The sequence below is a fragment of the Coregonus lavaretus genome (assembly GCF_964263955.1).
Source record: "Coregonus lavaretus genome assembly, contig: HAP1_SCAFFOLD_952, whole genome shotgun sequence".
Lineage (NCBI taxonomy): Eukaryota > Metazoa > Chordata > Actinopteri > Salmoniformes > Salmonidae > Coregonus > Coregonus lavaretus.
Genome location: NW_028156879.1, coordinates 170,572 through 191,872, shown reverse-complemented (window position 1 = coordinate 191,872; position 21,301 = coordinate 170,572). Strand labels below are relative to the sequence as shown.

General features: G+C 44.0%; 1 protein-coding gene across 1 annotated transcript in view; it reads right to left on the bottom strand.

Annotated features, from left to right (window-relative positions):
• Positions 1 to 9,697: 9,697 nt before the first annotated feature.
• LOC311119617 (aminopeptidase N-like) overlaps positions 9,698 to 21,301 on the bottom strand; it is an 80,062-nt gene continuing 68,458 nt past the window's right edge. The window contains 6 exon segments of the mRNA XM_084194294.1: positions 9,698 to 10,375; positions 12,794 to 12,875; positions 15,438 to 15,578; positions 19,748 to 19,915; positions 20,165 to 20,275; positions 20,513 to 20,604. Of these exon segments, the coding sequence (XP_084050420.1) occupies positions 10,223 to 10,375; positions 12,794 to 12,875; positions 15,438 to 15,578; positions 19,748 to 19,915; positions 20,165 to 20,275; positions 20,513 to 20,604 (747 nt within the window). The 3' untranslated portion in view covers positions 9,698 to 10,222.

Genomic DNA, 21,301 nt, shown 5'->3' with positions numbered 1-21,301 from the left:
GTGAAGACGTAGAGGCCAGTAGAGGCATTGACAACCAGTCGAGGCCAGAGGGTGATGTTGTAGGAGACGGGAGACAGGGAGTCAGGCAGTCTGTAGTGGTCCCAGGGGTCTTTAGGAGTGGAGGGGGTAGTGGGGGGCACTCCACCTCCTCCATCTGTTGGCTTCACTGCCTCCTGGTTCTTGGCCTTCTCCTGGCTATAGACCACTGACAGGGCGATGATGGCGGCCACCACTCCAGTCCCCACGATCACACCAACTATCCCCAATGTCTTGCTGATGAAGAACCCTTTCCCCATGTCTGTAGGGATGTAGAGTAGGGACAGAAAGTACTGTCTGTAGGGATAGTAACAGACTGAGATCTGTCTATCTGAGGGTAGTGTAATGACTGACAAACAGATAGACAGACAGACAGACAGACAGACAGACAGACAGAAAGAAAGACAGAGAGAGACCCAGAGGGGAATCTGTTTCTTATTTATGCCCTCTGAGGAACTCCCATGCTACGCCAGAGACTTCTAATCAGCTGGGTTAATAGTTGATCAGCCAGCCCAGGACAACCAGAGAGTTCTAATCAGCTCGGTTAATAGTTGATCAGCCAGCCCAGGACAACCTGAGAGTTCTAATCAGTAGTCATGAAGATGTGTTGATAACAGAGTTGTTATCAACACACTAGCTGTTGGACTTGATTCTTGCTTCCTGTTTCTGGACGGAAGATCTTTCCCTTTATAAAGTGTTGAGGTCTTTCCCTGTATAAAGTGTTGAGATCTTTCCCTGTATAAAGTTTTGAGGTCTTTCCCTGTATAAAGTGTTGGGAGATCTTTCCCTGTACAAAGTGTTGAGGTATTTCCCTGTATAAAGTGTTGGGAGATCTTTCCCTGTACAAAGTGTTGAGGTCTTTCCCTGTATAAAGTGTTGAGATCTTTCCCTGTATAAAGTGCTGAGAACTTTCCCTGTTTAAAGTGTTGAGATCTTTCCCTGTATAAAGTGTTGAAATCTTTCCCTGTATAAAGTGTTGAAATCTTTCCCTGTATAAAGTGTTGAGGTCTTTCCCTGTATAAAGTGTTGAGGTCTTTCCCTGTATAAAGTGTTGAGATCTTTCCCTGTATAAAGTGTTGAGGTCTTTCCCTGTATAAAGTGTTGAGGTCTTTCCCTGTATAAAGTGTTGGGAGATCTTTCCCTGTATAAAGTGCTGAGGTCTTTCCCTGTATAAAGTGTTGAGGTCTTTCCCTGTATAAAGTGTTGAGATCTTTCCCTGTATAAAGTGCTGAGAACTTTCCCTGTTTAAAGTGTTGAGATATTTCCCTGTATAAAGTGTTGAGATCTTTCCCTGTATAAAGTGTTGAGATCTTTCCCTGTATAAATTGTTGAAATCTTTCTCTGTATAAAGTGTTGAAATCTTTCCCTGTATAAAGTGTTGAGGTCTTTCCTTGTATAAAGTGTTGAGGTCTTTTCCTGTATAAAGTGTTGAGATCTTTCCCTGTATAAAGTGTTGAGGTCTTTCCCTGTATAAAGTGTTGAGGTCTTTCCCTGTATAAAGTGTTGGGAGATCTTTCCCTGTATAAAGTGTTGAGGTCTTTCCCTGTATAAAGTGTTGAGGTCTTTCCCTGTATAAAGTGTTGAGATCTTTCCCTGTATAAAGTGCTGAGAACTTTCCCTGTTTAAAGTGTTGAGGTCATTCCCTGTATAAAGTGTTGGGAGATCTTTCCCTGTATAAAGTGTTGAGATCTTTCCCTGTATAAAGTGCTGAGAACTTTCCCTGTTTAAATTGTTGAGATCTTTCCCTGTATAAAGTGTTGAGGTCTTTCCCTGTATAAAGCGTTGAGGTCTTTCCCTGTATAAAGTGTTGGGAGATCTTTCCCTGTATAAAGTGTTGAGGTCTTTCCCTGTATAAAGTGTTGAGATCTTTCCCTGTATAAAGTGCTGAGATCTTTCCAAGTATAAAGTGTTGAGATCTTTCCCTGTATAAAGTGTTGTGATCTTTCCCTGTATAAAGTGTTGCGAGGTCTTTCCCTGTATAAAGTGTTTATTGTTCCCTGTATAATGTGTTGGGAGATCTTTCCCTGTATAACGTGTTGAGGTCTTTCCCTGTATAACGTGTTGAGGTCTTTCCCTGTATAATGTGTTGGGATATCTTTCCCTGTATAAAGTGTTGAGGTCTTTCCCTGTATAAAGTGTTGAGGTCTTTCCAAGTATAAAGTGTTGAGATCTGTCCCTGTATAAAGTGTTGTGATATTTCCCTGTATAAAGTGTTGAGATCTGTCCCTGTATAAAGTGTTGTGATCTTTCCCTGTATAAAGTGTTGCGAGGTCTTTCCCTGTATAAAGTGTTGATATCGTTCCCTGTATAAAGTGTTGATTGTTCCCTGTATAATGTGTTGGGAGATCTTTCCCTGTATAAAGTGTTGAGGTCTTTCCCTGTATAACGTGTTGAGATCTTTCCTGTATAACGTGTTGGGATATCGTTCCCTGTATAAAGTGTTGAGATCTTTCCCTGTATAAAGTGTTGGGAGGTTTTTCCCTGTATAAAGTGTTGGGAGGTCTTAGTGTTGGGAAATATTTTCCTGTATAAAGTGTTGGGAGGTCTTAGTGTTGGGAGATCTTTCCGTATCACGCCTACTCCCGCTCCCTCTCTCCAGCGCTCGATGTCACCGGTCTACTAACCACCGGGCCTGGCAACCATTATTTCGCACACCTGGTCCCCATCATTACGCACACCTGGTCCCCATCATTACACACACCTGTTCTCCATCATTACACACACCTGGTCCCCCATCATTACACACACCTGGACTTCATCATTACGCACACCTGGTCCCCATCATTACGCACACCTGGTCCCCATCATTACGCACACCTGGTCCCCATCATTACGCACACCTGGTCCCCATCATTACACACACCTGGTCTCCATCATTACACACACCTGTTCTCCATCATTACACACACCTGTTCTCCACCATTACACACACACCTGGTCCCCCATCATATTACACACACCTGGACTTCATCATTACACACACCTGGTCTCCATCATTACGCACACCTGTTCTCCATCATTACACACACCTGTTCTCCATCATTACACACACCTGTTCTCCACCATTACACACACACCTGGTCCCCCATCATTACACACACCTGGACTTCATCAATACACACACCTGCTCTCCATCATTACGCACACCTGTTCTCCATCATTACGCACACCTGGTCTCCATCATTACACACACCTGTTCTCCACCATTACACACACCTGCTCTCCATCATTATGCACACCTGGTCTCCACCATTACACACACCTGTTCTCCACCATTACACACACCTGCTCCCCATCATTACACACAACTGCTCTCCACCATCACCTTGATGACCTTCCCTTTATTTAGCCCTCAGTAGCCTCAGTCTTCAGGCAGTATTGGTTTGTTTTCATGTTCAGTACGCATCCCCTGTTTTGTATATTTGCCTTGCATCATTGTTATTAAACTCTCCTTCTGCACCTGCTTCCTGACTCCCTGAGTATGCGTGACACCATTTATAAAGTGTTGAGAGAACTTTCCCTGTATAAAGTGTTGGGAGTGTCACGAACCGGCTCAAAGTTCGTAACAAAAGGGAGACAACGTGGAGACAAGGAATACCAAAATATATAATTTATTAACTAAAGTCAACTAAGTACAATGAACAATGGTGTGAGTAATCAGTAGTGTAAGTGAGTGTTTTGCATAAATGTAATAATGCAAGGTGTTGAAAGGTGCCAACGCAACCAACAAAATTACCACAACAACAATCACTAAGGTGTCTGCCTGGAGAGAGTCTCCTCAATGAATGGGGAAGAGGTCCATTTATCCTGGGACACACCCGGGCCCAGGTGTTTCCCATGTAGCTGACGACCCTCCCAACTCCGCCCACCGGCATCCTAATAAGGAAACAAGAGCAAAGAGGCAGAATACGGCAGACAGAGTGGGAGGGGCGTCACAGGGTGGGAGGGGCGTCACATAGTGGGAGGGGCGTCACCGGGTGGGAGGGGCGTCACAGAGTGGGAGGGGCGTCACAGGGTGGGAGGGGCGTCACAGGGTGGGAGGGTCGTCACAGGAGGTCCTAGTGTTGGGAGATCTTTCCCTGTATAAAGTGTTGTGAGATCTGTCCATGTATAAAGTGTTGAGATCTTTCCCTGTATAAAGTGTTGTGAGATCTGTCCCTGTATAAAGTGTTGTGAGATCTGTCCCTGTATAAAGTGTTGGGAGATCTTTCCCTGTATAAAGTGTTGAGATCTGTCCCTGTATAAAGTGTAGAGATCTTTCCCTGTATAAAGTGTTGAGGTCTTTCCCTGTATAAAGTGTTATGAGATCTGTCCCTGTATAAAGTGTTGTGAGATCTGTCCCTGTATAAAGTGTTGGGAGATCTGTCCCTGTATAAAGTGTTGAGATCTTTCCCTGTATAAAGTGTTGTGAGATGTGTCCCTGTATAAAGTGTTGAGATCTGTCCCTGTATAAAGTGTTGTGAGATGTGTCCCTGTATAAAGTGTTGAGGTCTTTCCCTGTATAAAGTGTTGTGAGATCTTTCCATGTATAAAGTGTTGAGATCTGTCCCTGTATAAAGTGTTGTGAGATCTGTCCCTGTATAAAGTGTTGTGAGATCTTTCCCTGTATAAAGTGTTGGGAGATCTTTCCCTGTATAAAGTGTTGTGAGATGTGTCCCTGTATAAAGTGTTGGGAGATCTTTCCCTATATAAAGTGTTGGGAGATCTTTCCCTGTATAAAGTGTTGGGAGATCTTTCCCTGTATAAAGTGTTGGGAGATCTTTCCCTGTATAAAGTGTTGAGAGATCTTTCCCTGTATAAAGTGTTGAGGTCTTACCCTGTATAAAGTGTTGAAATCTTTCCGTTTATAAAGTGTTGAGAGATCTTTCCTTATATGAAGTGTTGAGGTCTTAGTGTTGGGAGATCTTTCCCTGTATAAAGTGTTGTGAGATCTGTCCCTGTATAAAGTGTTGTGAGATCTTTACCTGTATAAAGTGTTGGGAGATCTTTCCCTGTATAAAGTGTTGTGAGATCTTTCCCTGTATAAAGTGTTGGGAGATCTTTCCCTGTATAAAGTGTTGAGAGATCTTTCCCTCTATAAAGTGTTGAGGTCTTTCCCTGTATAAAGTGTTGAAATCTTTCCGTTTATAAAGTGTTGAGAGATCTTTCCTTATATGAAGTGTTGAGGTCTTAGTGTTGGGAGATCTTTCCCTGTATAAAGTGTTGTGAGATCTGTCCCTGTATAAAGTGTTGTGAGATCTTTCCCTGTATAAAGTGTTGGGAGATCTTTCCCTGTATAAAGTGTTGTGAGATCTTTCCCTGTATAAAGTGTTGGGAGATCTTTCCCTGTATAAAGTGTTGAGAGATCTTTCCCTGTATAAAGTGTTGAGGTCTTTCCCTGTATAAAGTGTTGAAATCTTTCCGTTTATAAAGTGTTGAGAGATCTTTCCTTATATGAAGTGTTGAGGTCTTAGTGTTGGGAGATCTTTCACTGTATAAAGTGTTGTGAGATCTGTCCCTGTATAAAGTGTTGTGAGATCTTTCCCTTTATAACGTGTTGGGAGATCTTTCCCTGTATAAAGTGTTGTGAGATGTGTCCCTGTATAAAGTGTTGAGATCTGTCCCTGTATAAAGTGTTGTGAGATGTGTCCCTGTATAAAGTGTTGAGGTCTTTCCCTGTATAAAGTGTTGTGAGATCTTTCCATGTATAAAGTGTTGAGATCTGTCCCTGTATAAAGTGTTGTGAGATCTGTCCCTGTATAAAGTGTTGTGAGATCTGTCCCTGTATAAAGTGTTGGGAGATCTTTCCCTGTATAAACTGTTGGGAGATCTTTCCCTGTATAAAGTGTTGTGAGATGTGTCCCTGTATAAAGTGTTGAGATCTTTCCCTGTATAAAGTGTTGGGAGATCTGTCCCTGTATAAAGTGTTGTGAGATCTTTCCATACATAAAGTGTTGAGATCTGTCCCTGTATAAAGTGTTGGGAGATATGTCCCTGTAAAGTGGGAGATCTTTCCCTGTATAAAGTCTTGTGAGATGTGTCCCTGTATAAAGTGTTGAGATATTTCCCTGTATAAAGTGTTGTGAGATCTGTCCCTGTATAAAGTGTTGTGAGATCTGTCCCTGTATAAAGTGTTGGGAGATCTTTCCATATATAAAGTGTTGGGAGATCTATCCCTGTATAAAGTGTTGGGAGATCTTTCCCTGTATAAAGTGTTGGGAGATCTTTCCCTATATAAAGTGTTGGGAGATCTTTCCCTGTATAAAGTGTTGGGAGATCTTTCCCTGTATAAAGTGTTGGGAGATCTTTCCCTGTATAAAGTGTTGAGAGATCTTTCCCTGTATAAAGTGTTGAGGTCTTTCCCTGTATAAAGTGTTGAAATCTTTCCGTTTATAAAGTGTTGGGAGATCTTTCCTTATATGAAGTGTTGAGGTCTTAGTGTTGGGAGATATTTCCCTGTATAAAGTGTTGTGAGATCTGTCCCTGTATAAAGTGTTGTGAGATCTTTCCCTTTATAAAGTGTTGGGAGATCTTTCCCTGTATAAAGTGTTGTGAGATGTGTCCCTGTATAAAGTGTTGAGATCTGTCCCTGTATAAAGTGTTGTGAGATGTGTCCCTGTATAAAGTGTTGAGGTCTTTCCCTGTATAAAGTGTTGTGAGATCTTTCCATGTATAAAGTGTTGAGATCTGTCCCTGTATAAAGTGTTGTGAGATCTGTCCCTGTATAAAGTGTTGTGAGATCTGTCCCTGTATAAAGTGTTGGGAGATCTGTCCCTGTATAAAGTGTTGGGAGATCTTTCCCTGTATAAAGTGTTGGGAGATCTTTCCCTGTATAAAGTGTTGTGAGATGTGTCCCTGTATAAAGTGTTGAGATCTTTCCCTGTATAAAGTGTTGGGAGATCTGTCCCTGTATAAAGTGTTGTGAGATCTTTCCATATATAAAGTGTTGAGATCTGTCCCTGTATAAAGTGTTGGGAGATCTGTCCCTGTAAAGTGGGAGATCTTTCCCTGTATAAAGTCTTGTGAGATGTGTCCCTGTATAAAGTGTTGAGATATTTCCCCGTATAAAGTGTTGTGAGATCTGTCCCTGTATAAAGTGTTGGGAGATCTTTCCATATATAAAGTGTTGGGAGATCTATCCCTGTATAAAGTGTTGGGAGATCTTTCCCTGTATAAAGTGTTGGGAGATCTTTCCCTATATAAAGTGTTGGGAGATCTTTCCCTGTATAAAGTGTTGGGAGATCTTTCCCTGTATAAAGTGTTGGGAGATCTTTCCCTGTATAAAGTGTTGAGAGATCTTTCCCTGTATAAAGTGTTGAGGTCTTTCCCTGTATAAAGTGTTGAAATCTTTCCATTTATAAAGTGTTGGGAGATCTTTCCTTATATGAAGTGTTGAGGTCTTAGTGTTGGGAGATCTTTCCCTGTATAAAGTGTTGTGAGATCTGTCCCTGTATAAAGTGTTGTGAGATCTTTCCCTGTATAAAGTGTTGGGAGATCTTTCCCTGTATAAAGTGTTGTGAGATCTGTCCCTGTATAAAGTGTTGTGAGATCTTTCCATGTATAAAGTGTTGAGATCTGTCCCTGTATACAGTGTTGTGAGATCTGTCCCTGAATAAAGTGTTGGGAGATCTTTCCCTGTATAAAGTGTTGTGAGATGTGTCCCTGTATAAAGTGTTGAGATCTGTCCCTGTATAAAGTGTTGTGAGATCTTTCCATATATAAAGTGTTGAGATCTGTCCCTGTATAAAGTGTTGGGAGATCTTTCCCTATATAAAGTGTTGGGAGATCTTTCCCCGTATAAAGTGTTGGGAGATCTTTCCCTGTATAAAGTGTTGGGAGATCTTTCCCTGTATAAAGTGTTGAGAGATCTTTCCTGTATAAAGTGTTGAGGTCTTTCCCTGTATAAAGTGTTGAAATCTTTCCGTTTATAAAGTGTTGGGAGATCTTTCCTTGTATGAAGTGTTGAGGTCTTAGTGTTGGGAGATCTTTCCCTGTATAAAGTGTTGTGAGATCTTTCCCTGTATAAAGTGTTGTGAGATCTTTCCCTGTATAAAGTGTTCAGATCTTTCCCTGTATAAAGTGTTGAGATCTTTCCCTGTATAAAGTGTCCAGATCTTTCCCTGTATAAAGTGTTGAGGTCTTTCCCTGTATAAAGTGTTGAGATCTTTCCCTGTATAAAGTGTCCAGATCTTTCCCTGTATAAAGTGTTGAGATCTTTCCCTGTATAAAGTGTTGAGATCTTGCCCTGTATAAAGTGTTGAGATCTTTCCCTGTATAAAGTGTTGAGATCTTTCCCTGTATAAAGTGTCCAGATCTTTCCCAGGGTGCAGTGTGTTTGAGCTGTTCATACTGTACAGATGTCGTATCATAATTTGAGCCAGTGTGCTACAGCAGGAAAATAATACTGCAGCAGCAGGAAATGTGAATTGTAATGTGGATTATAATAAATTGAATTTTTTTGTAGGGGTTGCTATATTTTTCATAAGGGAAAATCAAGTCAGAAATGTTAAAGTGGAAATCACAAACTTTAGATGCCTTTTTCAACCTTGAATACACTACTATTTACATTTCCTGCTCTGCTGGAAAAGTCCTGCGACAACAGGATGATCCCTAACCCTAACCCGACCAAGCAGTCAGTGTATACCAGACACATGTATGACCCATGCCCTTCTGACTTGCTCTCTCTCCTAACTTTCCTGTCTCCTCTCCAAATAAAATCACACAAAACTGTTGACTGTCAGATATAATCTGGTAGTGATGAACTCTCTGAGTAATGTCCCTCCAGTTGAAGACCCTGGTGCTTGTCTAATAGGCTGCAAGGGGGTCCGCCCCGCCCCCTCCCTACCTGGTGCTTGTCTAATAGGCTGCAAGGGGAACCGCCCCTCCCCCTCCCTACCTGGTGCTTGTCTAATAGGCTGCAAGGGGAACCGCCCCTCCCCCTCCCTACCTGGTGCTTGTCTAATAGGCTGCAAGGGGAACCGCCCCTCCCCCTCCCTACCTGGTGCTTGTCTAATAGGCTGCAAGGGGAACCGCCCCTCCCCCTCCCTACCTGGTGCTTGTCTAATAGGCTGCAAGGGGAACCGCCCCTCCCCCTCCCTACCTGGTGCTTGTCTAATAGGCTGCAAGGGGAACCGCCCCTCCCCCTCTCTACCTGGTGCTTGTCTAATAGGCTGCAAGGGGAAACGCCCCTCCCCCTCCCTACCTGGTGCTTGTCTAATAGGCTGCAAGGGGAACCGCCCCTCCCCCTCTCTACCTGGTGCTTGTCTAATAGGCTGCAAGGGGAACCGCCCCTCCCCCTCCCGACAACTGTTGATAGACGCAGTATAAACCAGTCTTTAGTCTTGAAATCTTTGACTGTTTAGAACATGGCCTCACATGTGAATCCTTAAAGATTTGGGAGGGGCTAAGGCTTTAGAGGGTGTGAACGATGCTGAATGGGTGTAGACAAAGAAGAGCTCTCCAGTAGGTGTACCAAAACATTCAAGGCCATTTTCTCAAAAGTCAGGTTACAAGTTTATCAACTTTCAAAGCAGAATGACTTTCCCATTGTTCCTCAACTGTAGTGTATGATATACCATTTTCTAGCTCTGAGTCTCTACTTTTATCCAATGTAAAAAACACAATTTCAAATTTTGCTACATAATTGAGCCGGTCGGTCACAAAAGCAATTGCAACACGTTCTAAAAAAAATGATACTTTAATCAAAGGAGTCATTTTATATTCTTCCCATAGTTACTGAGATATTGTCATTTTTTATGGGAATCCAGTGCATCCTTTTATAAAGAAGGAAACTGTGTCAGATTTACAATAACCAACTGAAGGTACAGAGGATGAAAGTACTAGGTAGATTGAAAACTCAAGATATTAACGGAGCATATATTGGCAGACATTTTAGGAACATGAGAACATGAACAACTGACAATCCAAAATGGATGCACATAAACCACACATCATGATTCAAGTAACAACATGATTTTGGTCTATTCATCATTATACAGTTTAGCTGCGTCCCAAATAGCACCCTATTCCCTACGTAGTGCACTACTTTTAACCAGAGCCCTATGTAGCACACTATATAGGGAATAGGGTGCTATTTGTAACGCAGCCCCATGTTTCTGGTCTGTTTTATACCGACTGTATTTCCCTGATGGTTAAATAAGCAGTAACACCATTGGCCTGGTAGCGTTGTGCTGTAGTGGAAGGTGTTTCACGTGGATTCATTGGTGAACCAGTTCATAACGTGCTCCTGGTTCTCTGCCACCCATTTGATGTTGGCCGTAGTCTTCTCAATAGCCTGCTCCAGAGCCAGCGTCCCGGAGCCGAACCCTACATGGGCATTGTCCTCTTTAAACTGCTTCAGCTGAAAAACAAATCCATACAATTATAGAAACATCGTAGAAATCAGAATACTGACTCAACAATGTTGCACTTTCTAACTCATTTGAGACAGAGGAAAACAAGCTCTGTTTCCCTGAAACCATACATACATACATACCTCTAGCTTAATCTATACCTTACGTACGTATAAGCTGAGCAAAATGACGATCCTGCGTTCTAGCGGTGAGTTTGTGATTGCGGAGCTGCATACCTCTGTATATTTTTGGTACGCAGCTACGCAGGATCGTCATTCTACGTAGCTAATTGTAGTTGTAGCGCTGGGTACGGTATAAATGAGGCTTGACACCAAGCATTATCATCCAGCTCTATTAACAGACCTCTACACAGTGGGACAGACAGGAAACAGCCCAGGGCTGCACAACCCTGTTCCTGGACAGCTACCGTCCTGTAGGTTTTCACCCCAACCCTGTTCCTGGACAGCTACCCTCCTGTAGGTTTTAACTCCAACCCTGTTCCTGGAGAGCTACCCTCCTGTAGGTTTTAACTCCAACCCTGTTCCTGGACAGCTACCGTCCTGTAGGTTTTCACCCCAACCCTGTTCCTGGACAGCTACCGTCATGTAGGTTTTAACTCCAACCCTGTTCCTGGACAGCTACCGTCCTGTAGGTTTTAACTCCAACCCTGTTCCTGGACAGCTACCGTCATGTAGGTTTTCGCTCTAATAATTAGCTGGTTGATAAGCTGAATCAGGTTAGTTACAACTTGGATTGGAGTGAACATCTACAGGTTGGTAGCGCTCCAGGAACAGGGTTGGGGTGAAAACTTGCAGGAGGTTAGAGCTCCAGGAACAGGGTTGGGGTGAAAACTTGCAGGAGGTTAGCGCTCCAGTAACAGGGTTAGGGTGAAAACTTGCAGGAGGTTAGCGCTCCAGTAACAGGGTTAGGGTGAAAACTTGCAGGAGGTTAGCGCTCCAGGAACAGGGTTGGGGTGAAAACTTGCAGGAGGTTAGCGCTCCAGGAACAGGGTTAGGGAGAAAACTTGCAGGAGGTTAGCGCTCCAGTAACAGGGTTAGGGTGAAAACTTGCAGGAGGTTAGCGCTCCAGGAACAGGGTTAGGGTGAAAACTTGCAGGAGGTTAGCGCTCCAGGAACAGGGTTAGGGTGAAAACTTGCAGGAGGTTAGCGCTCCAGGAACAGGGTTGGGGTGAAAACTTGCAGGAGGTTAGAGCTCCAGGAACAGGGTTGGGGTGAAAACTTGCAGGAGGTTAGAGCTCCAGGAACAGGGTTGGGGTGAAAACTTGCAGGAGGTTAGAGCTCCAGGAACAGGGTTGGGGTGAAAACTTGCAGGAGGTTAGAGCTCCAGGAACAGGGTTGGGGTGAAAATTTGCAGGAGGTTAGAGCTCCAGGAACAGGGTTGGGGTGAAAACTTGCAGGAGGTTAGCGCTCCAGGAACAGGGTTAGGGTGAAAACTTGCAGGAGGTTAGCGCTCCAGGAACAGGGTTAGGGTGAAAACTTGCAGGAGGTTAGCGCTCCAGGAACAGGGTTAGGGTGAAAACTTGCAGGAGGTTAGCGCTCCAGGAACAGGGTTAGGGTGAAAACTTGCAGGAGGTTAGCGCTCCAGGAACAGGGTTAGGGAGAAAACTTGCAGGAGGTTAGCGCTCCAGTAACAGGGTTAGGGTGAAAACTTGCAGGAGGTTAGCGCTCCAGGAACAGGGTTAGGGTGAAAACTTGTAGGAGGTTAGCGCTCCAGGAACAGGGTTAGGGTGAACACTTGCAGGAGGTTAGCGCTCCAGGAACAGGGTTAGGGTGAAAACTTGCAGGAGGTTAGCGCTCCAGGAACAGGGTTAGGGTGAAAACTTGCAGGAGGTTAGCGCTCCAGGAACAGGGTTAGGGTGAAAACTTGCAGGAGGTTAGCGCTCCAGGAACAGGGTTAGGGTGAAAACTTGCAGGAGGTTAGCGCTCCAGGAACAGGGTTGGGGTGAAAACTTGCAGGAGGTTAGCGCTCCAGGAACAGGGTTAGGGTGAAAACTTGCAGGAGGTTAGCGCTCCAGGAACAGGGTTAGGGTGAAAACTTGCAGGAGGTTAGCGCTCCAGGAACAGGGTTAGGGTGAAAACTTGCAGGAGGTTAGCGCTCCAGGAACAGGGTTAGGGTGAAAACTTGCAGGAGGTTAGCGCTCCAGGAACAGGGTTAGGGTGAAAACTTGCAAGAGGTTAGAACTCCAGGAACAGGGTTAGGGTGAAAACTTGCAGGAGGTTAGCGCTCCAGGAACAGGGTTAGGGTGAAAACTTGCAGGAGGTTAGCGCTCCAGGAACAGGGTTAGGGTGAAAACTTGCAGGAGGTTAGAGCTCCAGGAACAGGGTTGGGGTGAAAACTTGCAGGAGGTTAGCGCTCCAGGAACAGGGTTGGGCAGCCCTGCTTCAGCTCAAGGCCACAGTACCAACCTGCTTCAGCTCAAACTCAGTAGAGAATCTCCTGGTCACACCGTTGAGGAGGTTAGAAAATGAGAAGGATCCTCCACCATATCTACAAGATAGAGAGGGATACAGAGATACATTATTATTATCATTACTTAGTGAATGAAACGTAAATCAGTTTCTCTGATACATATTCACGGGAAGTTACATGATGTCCAATAGCCCCATCTAGACTTACACTGTAAATATGTAGTTCAAAATAACCCTGATGACTTACACTGTAAATATGTAGTTCAAAATAACCCTGATGACTTACACTGTAAATATGTAGTTCAAAATAACCCTGATGACTTACACTGTAAATATGTAGTTCAAAATAACCCTGATGACTTACACTGTAAATATGTAGTTCAAAATAACCCTGATGACTTACACTGTAAATATGTAGTTCAAAATAACCCTGATGACTTACACTGTAAATATGTAGTTCAAAATAACCCCGATGACTTACACTGTAAATATGTATTTCCACCTAGTTAAGAGATGTACTGTAGAGGTGTGGATGAATTTTCTACAGGATTGAGGTCAGGGCTTTGTGATGGCCACTCCAATACCTTGACTTTGTTGTCCTTAAGCCATTTTGCCACAACTTTGGAAGTATGCTTGGGGTCATTGTCCATTTGGAATACCCATTTGCTACCAAGCTTTAACTTCCTGACTGATGTCTTGAGATGTTGCTTCAATATATCCTTATTTACTTGTGTCATTCACAAAGTAGATGTCCTAACTGACTTGCCAAAACTATAGTTTGTTAACAAGAAATTTGTGGAATGGTTGAAAAACGATTTTTAATGACTCCTAAGTGTATGTAAACTTCCGACTTCAACTCTAGTTCCACCGAGCCCTGAAGACTTACTCTGTATAGATGTAGTTCCACCGAGCCCTGAAGACTTACTCTGTATAGATGTAGTTCCACCGAGCCCTGAAGACTTACTCTGTGTAGATGTAGTTCCACCGAGCCCTGAAGACTTACTCTGTATAGATGTAGTTCCACCGAGCCCTGATGACTTACTCTGTATAGATGTAGTTCCACCGAGCCCTGATGACTTACTCTGTATAGATGTAGTTCCACCGAGCCCTGAAGACTTACTCTGTATAGATGTAGTTCCACCGACCCCTGAAGACTTACTCTGTATAGATGTAGTTCCACCGAGCCCTGATGACTTACTCTGTATAGATGTAGTTCCACCGAGCCCTGAAGACTTACTCTGTATAGATGTAGTTCCACCGAGCCCTGAAGACTTACTCTGTATAGATGTAGTTCCACCGAGCCCTGAAGACTTACTCTGTATAGATGTAGTTCCACCGAGCCCTGAAGACTTACTCTGTATAGATGTAGTTCCACCGAGCCCTGAAGACTTACTCTGTATAGATGTAGTTCCACCGAGCCCTGAAGACTTACTCTGTATAGATGTAGTTCCACCGAGCCCTGAAGACTTACTCTGTATAGATGTAGTTCCACCGAGCCCTGATGACTTACTCTGTGTAGATGTAGTTCCACCGAGCCCTGAAGACTTACTCTGTGTAGATGTAGTTCCACCGAGCCCTGAAGACTTACTCTGTATAGATGTAGTTTCACCGAGCCCTGAAGACTTACTCTGTATAGATGTAGTTCCACCGAGCCCTGAAGACTTACTCTGTATAGATGTAGTTCCACCGAGCCCTGAAGACTTACTCTGTATAGATGTAGTTCCACCGAGCCCTGAAGACTTACTCTGTATAGATGTAGTTCCACCGAGCCCTGAAGACTTACTCTGTATAGATGTAGTTCCACCGAGCCCTGAAGACTTACTCTGTATAGATGTAGTTCCACCGAGCCCTGAAGACTTACTCTGTATAGATGTAGTTCCACCGAGCCCTGAAGACTTACTCTGTATAGATGTAGTTCCACCGAGCCCTGAAGACTTACTCTGTATAGATGTAGTTCCACCGAGCCCTGAAGACTTACTCTGTATAGATGTAGTTCCACCGGGCCCTGAAGACTTACTCTGTATAGATGTAGTTCCACCGAGCCCTGAAGACTTACTCTGTATAGATGTAGTTCCACCGAGCCCTGAAGACTTACTCTGTATAGATGTAGTTCCACCGAGCCCTGAAGACTTACTCTGTATAGATGTAGTTCCACCGAGCCCTGAAGACTTACTCTGTATAGATGTAGTTCCACCGAGCCCTGAATACTTACTCTGTATAGATGTAGTTCCACCGAGCCCTGAAGACTTACTCTGTATAGATGTAGTTCCACCGAGCCCTGAAGACTTACTCTGTATAGATGTAGTTCCACCGAGCCCTGAAGACTTACTCTGTATAGATGTAGTTCCACCGAGCCCTGTTGACTTACTCTGTATAGATGTAGTTCCACCGAGCCCTGAAGACTTACTCTGTATAGATGTAGTTCCACCGAGCCCTGAAGACTTACTCTGTATAGATGTAGTTCCACCGAGCCCTGAATACTTACTCTGTATAGATGTAGTTCCACCGAGCCCTGAAGACTTACTCTGTATAGATGTAGTTCCACCGAGCCCTGAAGACTTACTCTGTATAGATGTAGTTCCACCGAGCCCTGAAGACTTACTCTGTATAGATGTAGTTCCACCGAGCCCTGAAGACTTACTCTGTATAGATGTAGTTCCACCGAGCCCTGATGAAGTCCCAGGCCAGGGGCGTCCCCACCACGTTCCCAGCGATGTAGCCGATGGTGGAGGTGCTGTCCTGCTTACGGATCTTAGCTGGATCCAGGGAATAATCCAGATACCTGTAGTATCAACACAAAAAATAGGGATTTGGGATTTGACCTAAATCAGATCTTTTATCCTAATGGTGTTGCTCTAAACATGCCCTAATTCCCATAGCAACACGGCCATTTTAAAAGCGCAGGGCTTGTGCAATGTAATTTTTCATTTTACAGGAATAATTGTTCACATACAGGAGTGATGTACACTGCCTTCAGAAAGTATTCACACCCCTTGACTTTTTCCACATTTGGTTGTGTTACAGACTGAATTTAAAGTTGATTACACTGGCCTACACCAACGGGGGGGTTACACTGGCCTACACCAACGGGGGGGTTACACTGGCCTACACCAACGGGGGGGTTACACTGGCCTACACCAACGGGGGGGTTACACTGGCCTACACCAATGGGGGGGTTTACACTGGCCTACACCAACGGGGGGGTTACACTGGCCTACACCAACGGGGGGGTTACACTGGCCTACACCAACGGGGGGGTTACACTGGCCTACACCAACGGGGGGGTTACACTGGCCTACACCAACGGGGGGGTTACACTGGCCTACACCAACGGGGGGGTTACACTGGCCTACACCAACGGGGGGGTTACACTGGCCTACACCAACGGGGGGGTTACACTGGCCTACACCAACGGGGGGGTTACACTGGCCTACACCAACGGGGGGGTTACACTGGCCTACACCAACGGGGGGGTTACACTGGCCTACACCAACGGGGGGCCAGTATGAAACATTTATGCACTCACTAATTGTAAGTCGCTCTGGATAAGAACGTCTGCTAAATGACTAAAATGTAAATGTAAATGTAAAATCCCATAATGTCAAAGTGGAATTATGTTTTTCAAAATGTTTACAAATTAATTACAAATGAAAAGCTGAAATGTCTTGAGTCAATAACTATTCAACCCCTTTGTTATGGCAAGCCTAAATAAGTTCAGGAGTAAGAATTAGCTTAACTAGTCACATAATTAGTTGCATGGACTCACTCTGTGTGCAATAATAGCATTTAACATGATTTTTGAATGACTACCTCATCTCTGTTCCCCACACATACAATTATCTGTAAGGTCCCTCAGTCGAGAACTGAATTTCAAACACAGATTCAACCACAAAGACCAGGGAGGTTTTCCAATGCCTCACAAAGAAGGGCACCTATTGGTAGATGGGTAAAAAAATAAAATAAATGCAGACATTTAATATCCCTTTGAGCATGGTGATGTTATTAATTACACTTTGGATGGTGTATCAATACACCTAGTCACTACAAAGATACAGGCATCCTTCCTAACTCAGTTGCCGGAGAGGAAGGAAACCACTGAGGGATTTCATCATGAGGCCAATGGTGACTTTAAAACAGTTACAGAGTTTAATGGCTGTGATAGGAGGAAACGGAGGATGGATCAACAACATTGTAGTTACTCCACAATAATAACCTAAATGACAGAGTGAAAGGAAGGAAGCCTGTACAGAATAAACATATTCCAAAACCTTCATCCTGTTTTCAACAAGGCATTAAAGTAATACTGCAAAAAATGTGACAAAGCATTTAACTTTTTGTCCTGAATACAAAGTGTTATGTTTGGGGCAAATCCAACACAACACATTACTGAGTACAACTCTCCATATTTTCAAGCATAGTGGTGGCTGAATCATGTTATGGGTATGCTTGTAATCGTTAAGGACTGGGGAGTTTGTCAGGATAAAAAATAAATGGAATGGAGGTAAACACAGGCAAATGCCTAGAGGAAAACCTGGTTCAGTCTGCTTTCCAACAGACACTGGGAAATGAATTCAAGGCCAAATACACACTGGAGTTGCTTACCAAGAAGACAGTGAATGTTCCTGAGTGGCCGAGTTTTAGACTTAAATCTACTTGAAAATCTATGGCAAGACCTGAAAATGGTTGTCTAGCAATGATCAACAACCAATTTGACAGAGCTTAAAGAATTTTGAAAAGAATAACGGGCAAATGTTGCACAACCCAGGTGTGTAAAGCTCTTAGAGACGTACCCAGAAAGACTCCCAGCTGTAATCGCTGCCAAAGGTGATTCTAGCATGTATTGACTCAGGGGTGTGAATACTTATGTATATTAGATATTTCTGTATTTCTAAAAACATGTTTTCACTTTGTCATTATGGGGTATTGTGTGTACATTTACATTTTAGTCATTTAGCAGACGCTCTTATCCAGAGCGACTTACAGGAGCAATTAGGGTTAAGTGCCTTGCTCAAGGGCACATTGACAGATTTTTTACCTAGTCGGCTCGGGGATTAGAACCAGCGACCTTTCGGTTACTGACACAACGCTCTTAACCACTAAGCTACCTGCCTGCATCTGAGGAGAAAGCTGAAGCCTCTATCTATCCATTGGTGTAAATATATCCCCTGTCTGAAGCCTCTACCTATCCATTGGTGTAAATATATCCCCTGTCTGAAACCTCTACCTATCCATTGGTGTAAATATATCCCCTGTCTGAAGCCTCTACCTATCCATTGGTGTAAATATATCCCCTGTCTGAAACCTCTACCTATCCATTGGTGTAAATATATCCCCTGTCTGAAACCTCTATCTATCCATTGGTGTAAATATATCCCCTGTCTGAAGCCTCTACCTATCCATTGGTGTAAATATATCCCCTGTCTGAAGCCTCTACCTATCCATTGGTGTAAATATATCCCCTGTCTGAAGCCTCTACCTATCCATTGGTGTAAATATATCCCCTGTCTGAAGCCTCTACCTATCCATTGGTGTAAATATATCCCCTGTCTGAAGCCTCTACCTATCCATTGGTGTAAATATATCCCCTGTCTGAAGTCTCTATCTATCCATTGGTGTAAATATATCCCCTGTCTGATTCACACTTTGTCCACCAAATTGCAGTAGGAGATCACATGACGTGTCTTGGCCACTTGAAACCAGTTGCATCTGTTTTGGGAAGTGAGTGAGTAACTGTGCCAAAATGGCACAATCAGCCTGACATCTTAAAATGACCCTAGCAATCAGCCTGACATCTTAAAATGACCCTAGCAATCAGCCTGACATCTTAAAATGACCCTAGCAATCAGCCTGACATCTGAAAATGACCCTAGCAATCAGCCTGACATCTGGAAATGACCCTAGCAATCAGCCTGATCTTAAAATGACCCTAGCAATCAGCCTGACATCTGAAAATGACCCTAGCAATCAGCCTGACATCTGAAATGACCCTAGCAATCAGCCTGACATCTGAAAATGACCCTAGCAATCAGCCTGACATCTGAATATGACCCTAGCAATCAGCCTGACATCTGAAATGACCCTAGCAATCAGCCAGACATCTTACAACGACCCTAGCAATCAGTCTGACATCTTACAAGGACCCTAGCAATCAGTCTGACATCTTAAAATGACCCTAGCAATCAGCCTAAGATCTTAAAATGATGGGGGGCGAGATTCTTATGACACTGCCAGCAGTAAGATTTTAGTTCGATTTCCAAAAAGACAAAGGCTGTAGCTTTCTATTTTCAGACAAAAAAAACTAATTTGGGGACCCGGTAACGTGTCCAAAACAAGCGTTCAGAGTTTAACAGGATAAAGGTCTATCATTGGTTCACTAAACCAGTCCTTTTCTTCAACAAACCACACGATGAACTGATTCTGTGTGTTAGCTCCTGTTGAGGGTCAGATTGTGCCTACCTGTTCAGCAGCCAGGGGACCTTAGTACAGGCCAGGGTTAGCTCCCTGTTCAGCAGCCAGGGGACCTTAGTGCAGGCCAGGGTTAGCTACCTGTTCAGCAGCCAGGGGACCTTAGTGCAGGCCAGGGTTAGCTCCCTGTTCAGCAGCCAGGGGACCTTAGTGCAGGCCAGGGTTAGCTCCCTGTTCAGCAGCCAGGGGACCTTAGTGCAGGCCAGGGTTAGCTCCCTGTTCAGCAGCCAGGGGACCTTAGTGCAGGCCAGGGTTAGCTCCCTGTTCAGCAGCCAGGGGACCTTAGTGCAGGCCAGGGTTAGCTCCCTGTTCAGCAGCCAGGGGACCTTAGTGCAGGCCAGGGTTAGCTCCCTGTTCAGCAGCCAGGGGACCTTAGTGCAGGCCAGGGTTAGCTACCTGTTCAGCAGCCAGGGGACCTTAGTGCAGGCCAGGGTTAGCTACCTGTTCAGCAGCCAGGGGACCTTAGTGCAGGCCAGGGTTAGCTACCTGTTCAGCAGCCAGGGGACCTTAGTGCAGGCCAGGGCTGACCTCAGCTTGGCAGCCTCTGTGGCTACTGTGGCATTCTTGAACATCTGCCAGGCGAAGTCCCATTCCTCCACCCCTCCTGCTGCGATAGCGTTGCAGTACACCGTCGTCTTCAGGTTGGGGTGAATCCTGTCAATAAAGAGTTCAATAAACACAAAGTTAGCATCAATAAGAGAAGGAAAACAATCACCTTAACTATATACATCATTCTTAGGGTCGCAAACTTCTGGTATACATTTCCCGGTTGAAGGATTCCCGGTTTTCCTGCTTGTTCCCTCCTGATTCCATGAATCTTCCAACTGGGATTTCTGGAAAACCTAGGAATTTTGAGAAAGTTCCCGGAATTTTGCAACCCAAATAATTGTGCTTCGTACTCACGGGTTGTGGTCTGGGTTCAGCATCCACTCTCTGAACCAGGCGCTGGTGAGAGCCCTGCAGCGCTCCACTCCCATGCGGCAAGCAAAGGATATGGCGTTGATCTGGTTGTACCTGAGAGATAGGGGACAAGAGGGACAGGGCTGTGGAATGGCCCACAACACATTATGATCATATCTAGTTCATTCTAAATAGCACACTATTCCCTATGTAGTGCACTTCTTTTGAAAACAGACCAATAAAGTTGATATACTGTTGTAAGAAAAGCAACATAAATATATATTTAGAAATAAAATGATGTATCTTAATTGGTTTAAAATAAACATTTCATTTGAAAAGCAGTGTTGTTACTGGTCGTTGTGGCCGGTGGGGACTCTGGTCCAATCATCCGTGATCGTCCTGAAGTGCTCAAACAGGGGGGTGATCTTCATCTTCAGGTAAGCCTAAGAGACAAACAGATCCCAGTACAGTATGTTATATAACAGACACAATATATGATATATTATATTATAGTAAGAACCCACCTGTAGCACCCCGTATGCCTGATATATTATATTATAATAAGAACCCACCTGTAGCACCTCGGATGCCTGATATATTATATTATAATAAGAACCCACCTGTAGCACCCCGTATGCCTGATATATTATATTATAATAAGAACCCACCTGTAGCACCTCGGATGCCTGATATATTATATTATAATAAGAACCCACCTGTAGCACCCCGTATGCCTGATATATTATATTATAATAAGAACCCACCTGTAGCACCCCGTATGCCTGATATATTATATTATAATAAGAACCCACCTGTAGCACCCCGTATGCCTGATATATTATATTATAGTAAGAACCCAGCTGTAGCACCCCGTATGCCTGATATTATATTATAATAAGAACCCACCTGTAGCACCCCGTATGCCTGATTTATTATATTATAATAAGAACCCACCTGTAGCACCCCGTATGCCTGATATATTATATTATAGTAAGAACCCACCTGTAGCACCCCGTATGCCTGATATATTATATTATAATAAGAACCCACCTGTAGCACCCCGTATGCCTGATATATTATATTATAATAAGAACCCACCTGTAGCACCTCGGATGCCTGATATATTATATTATAATAAGA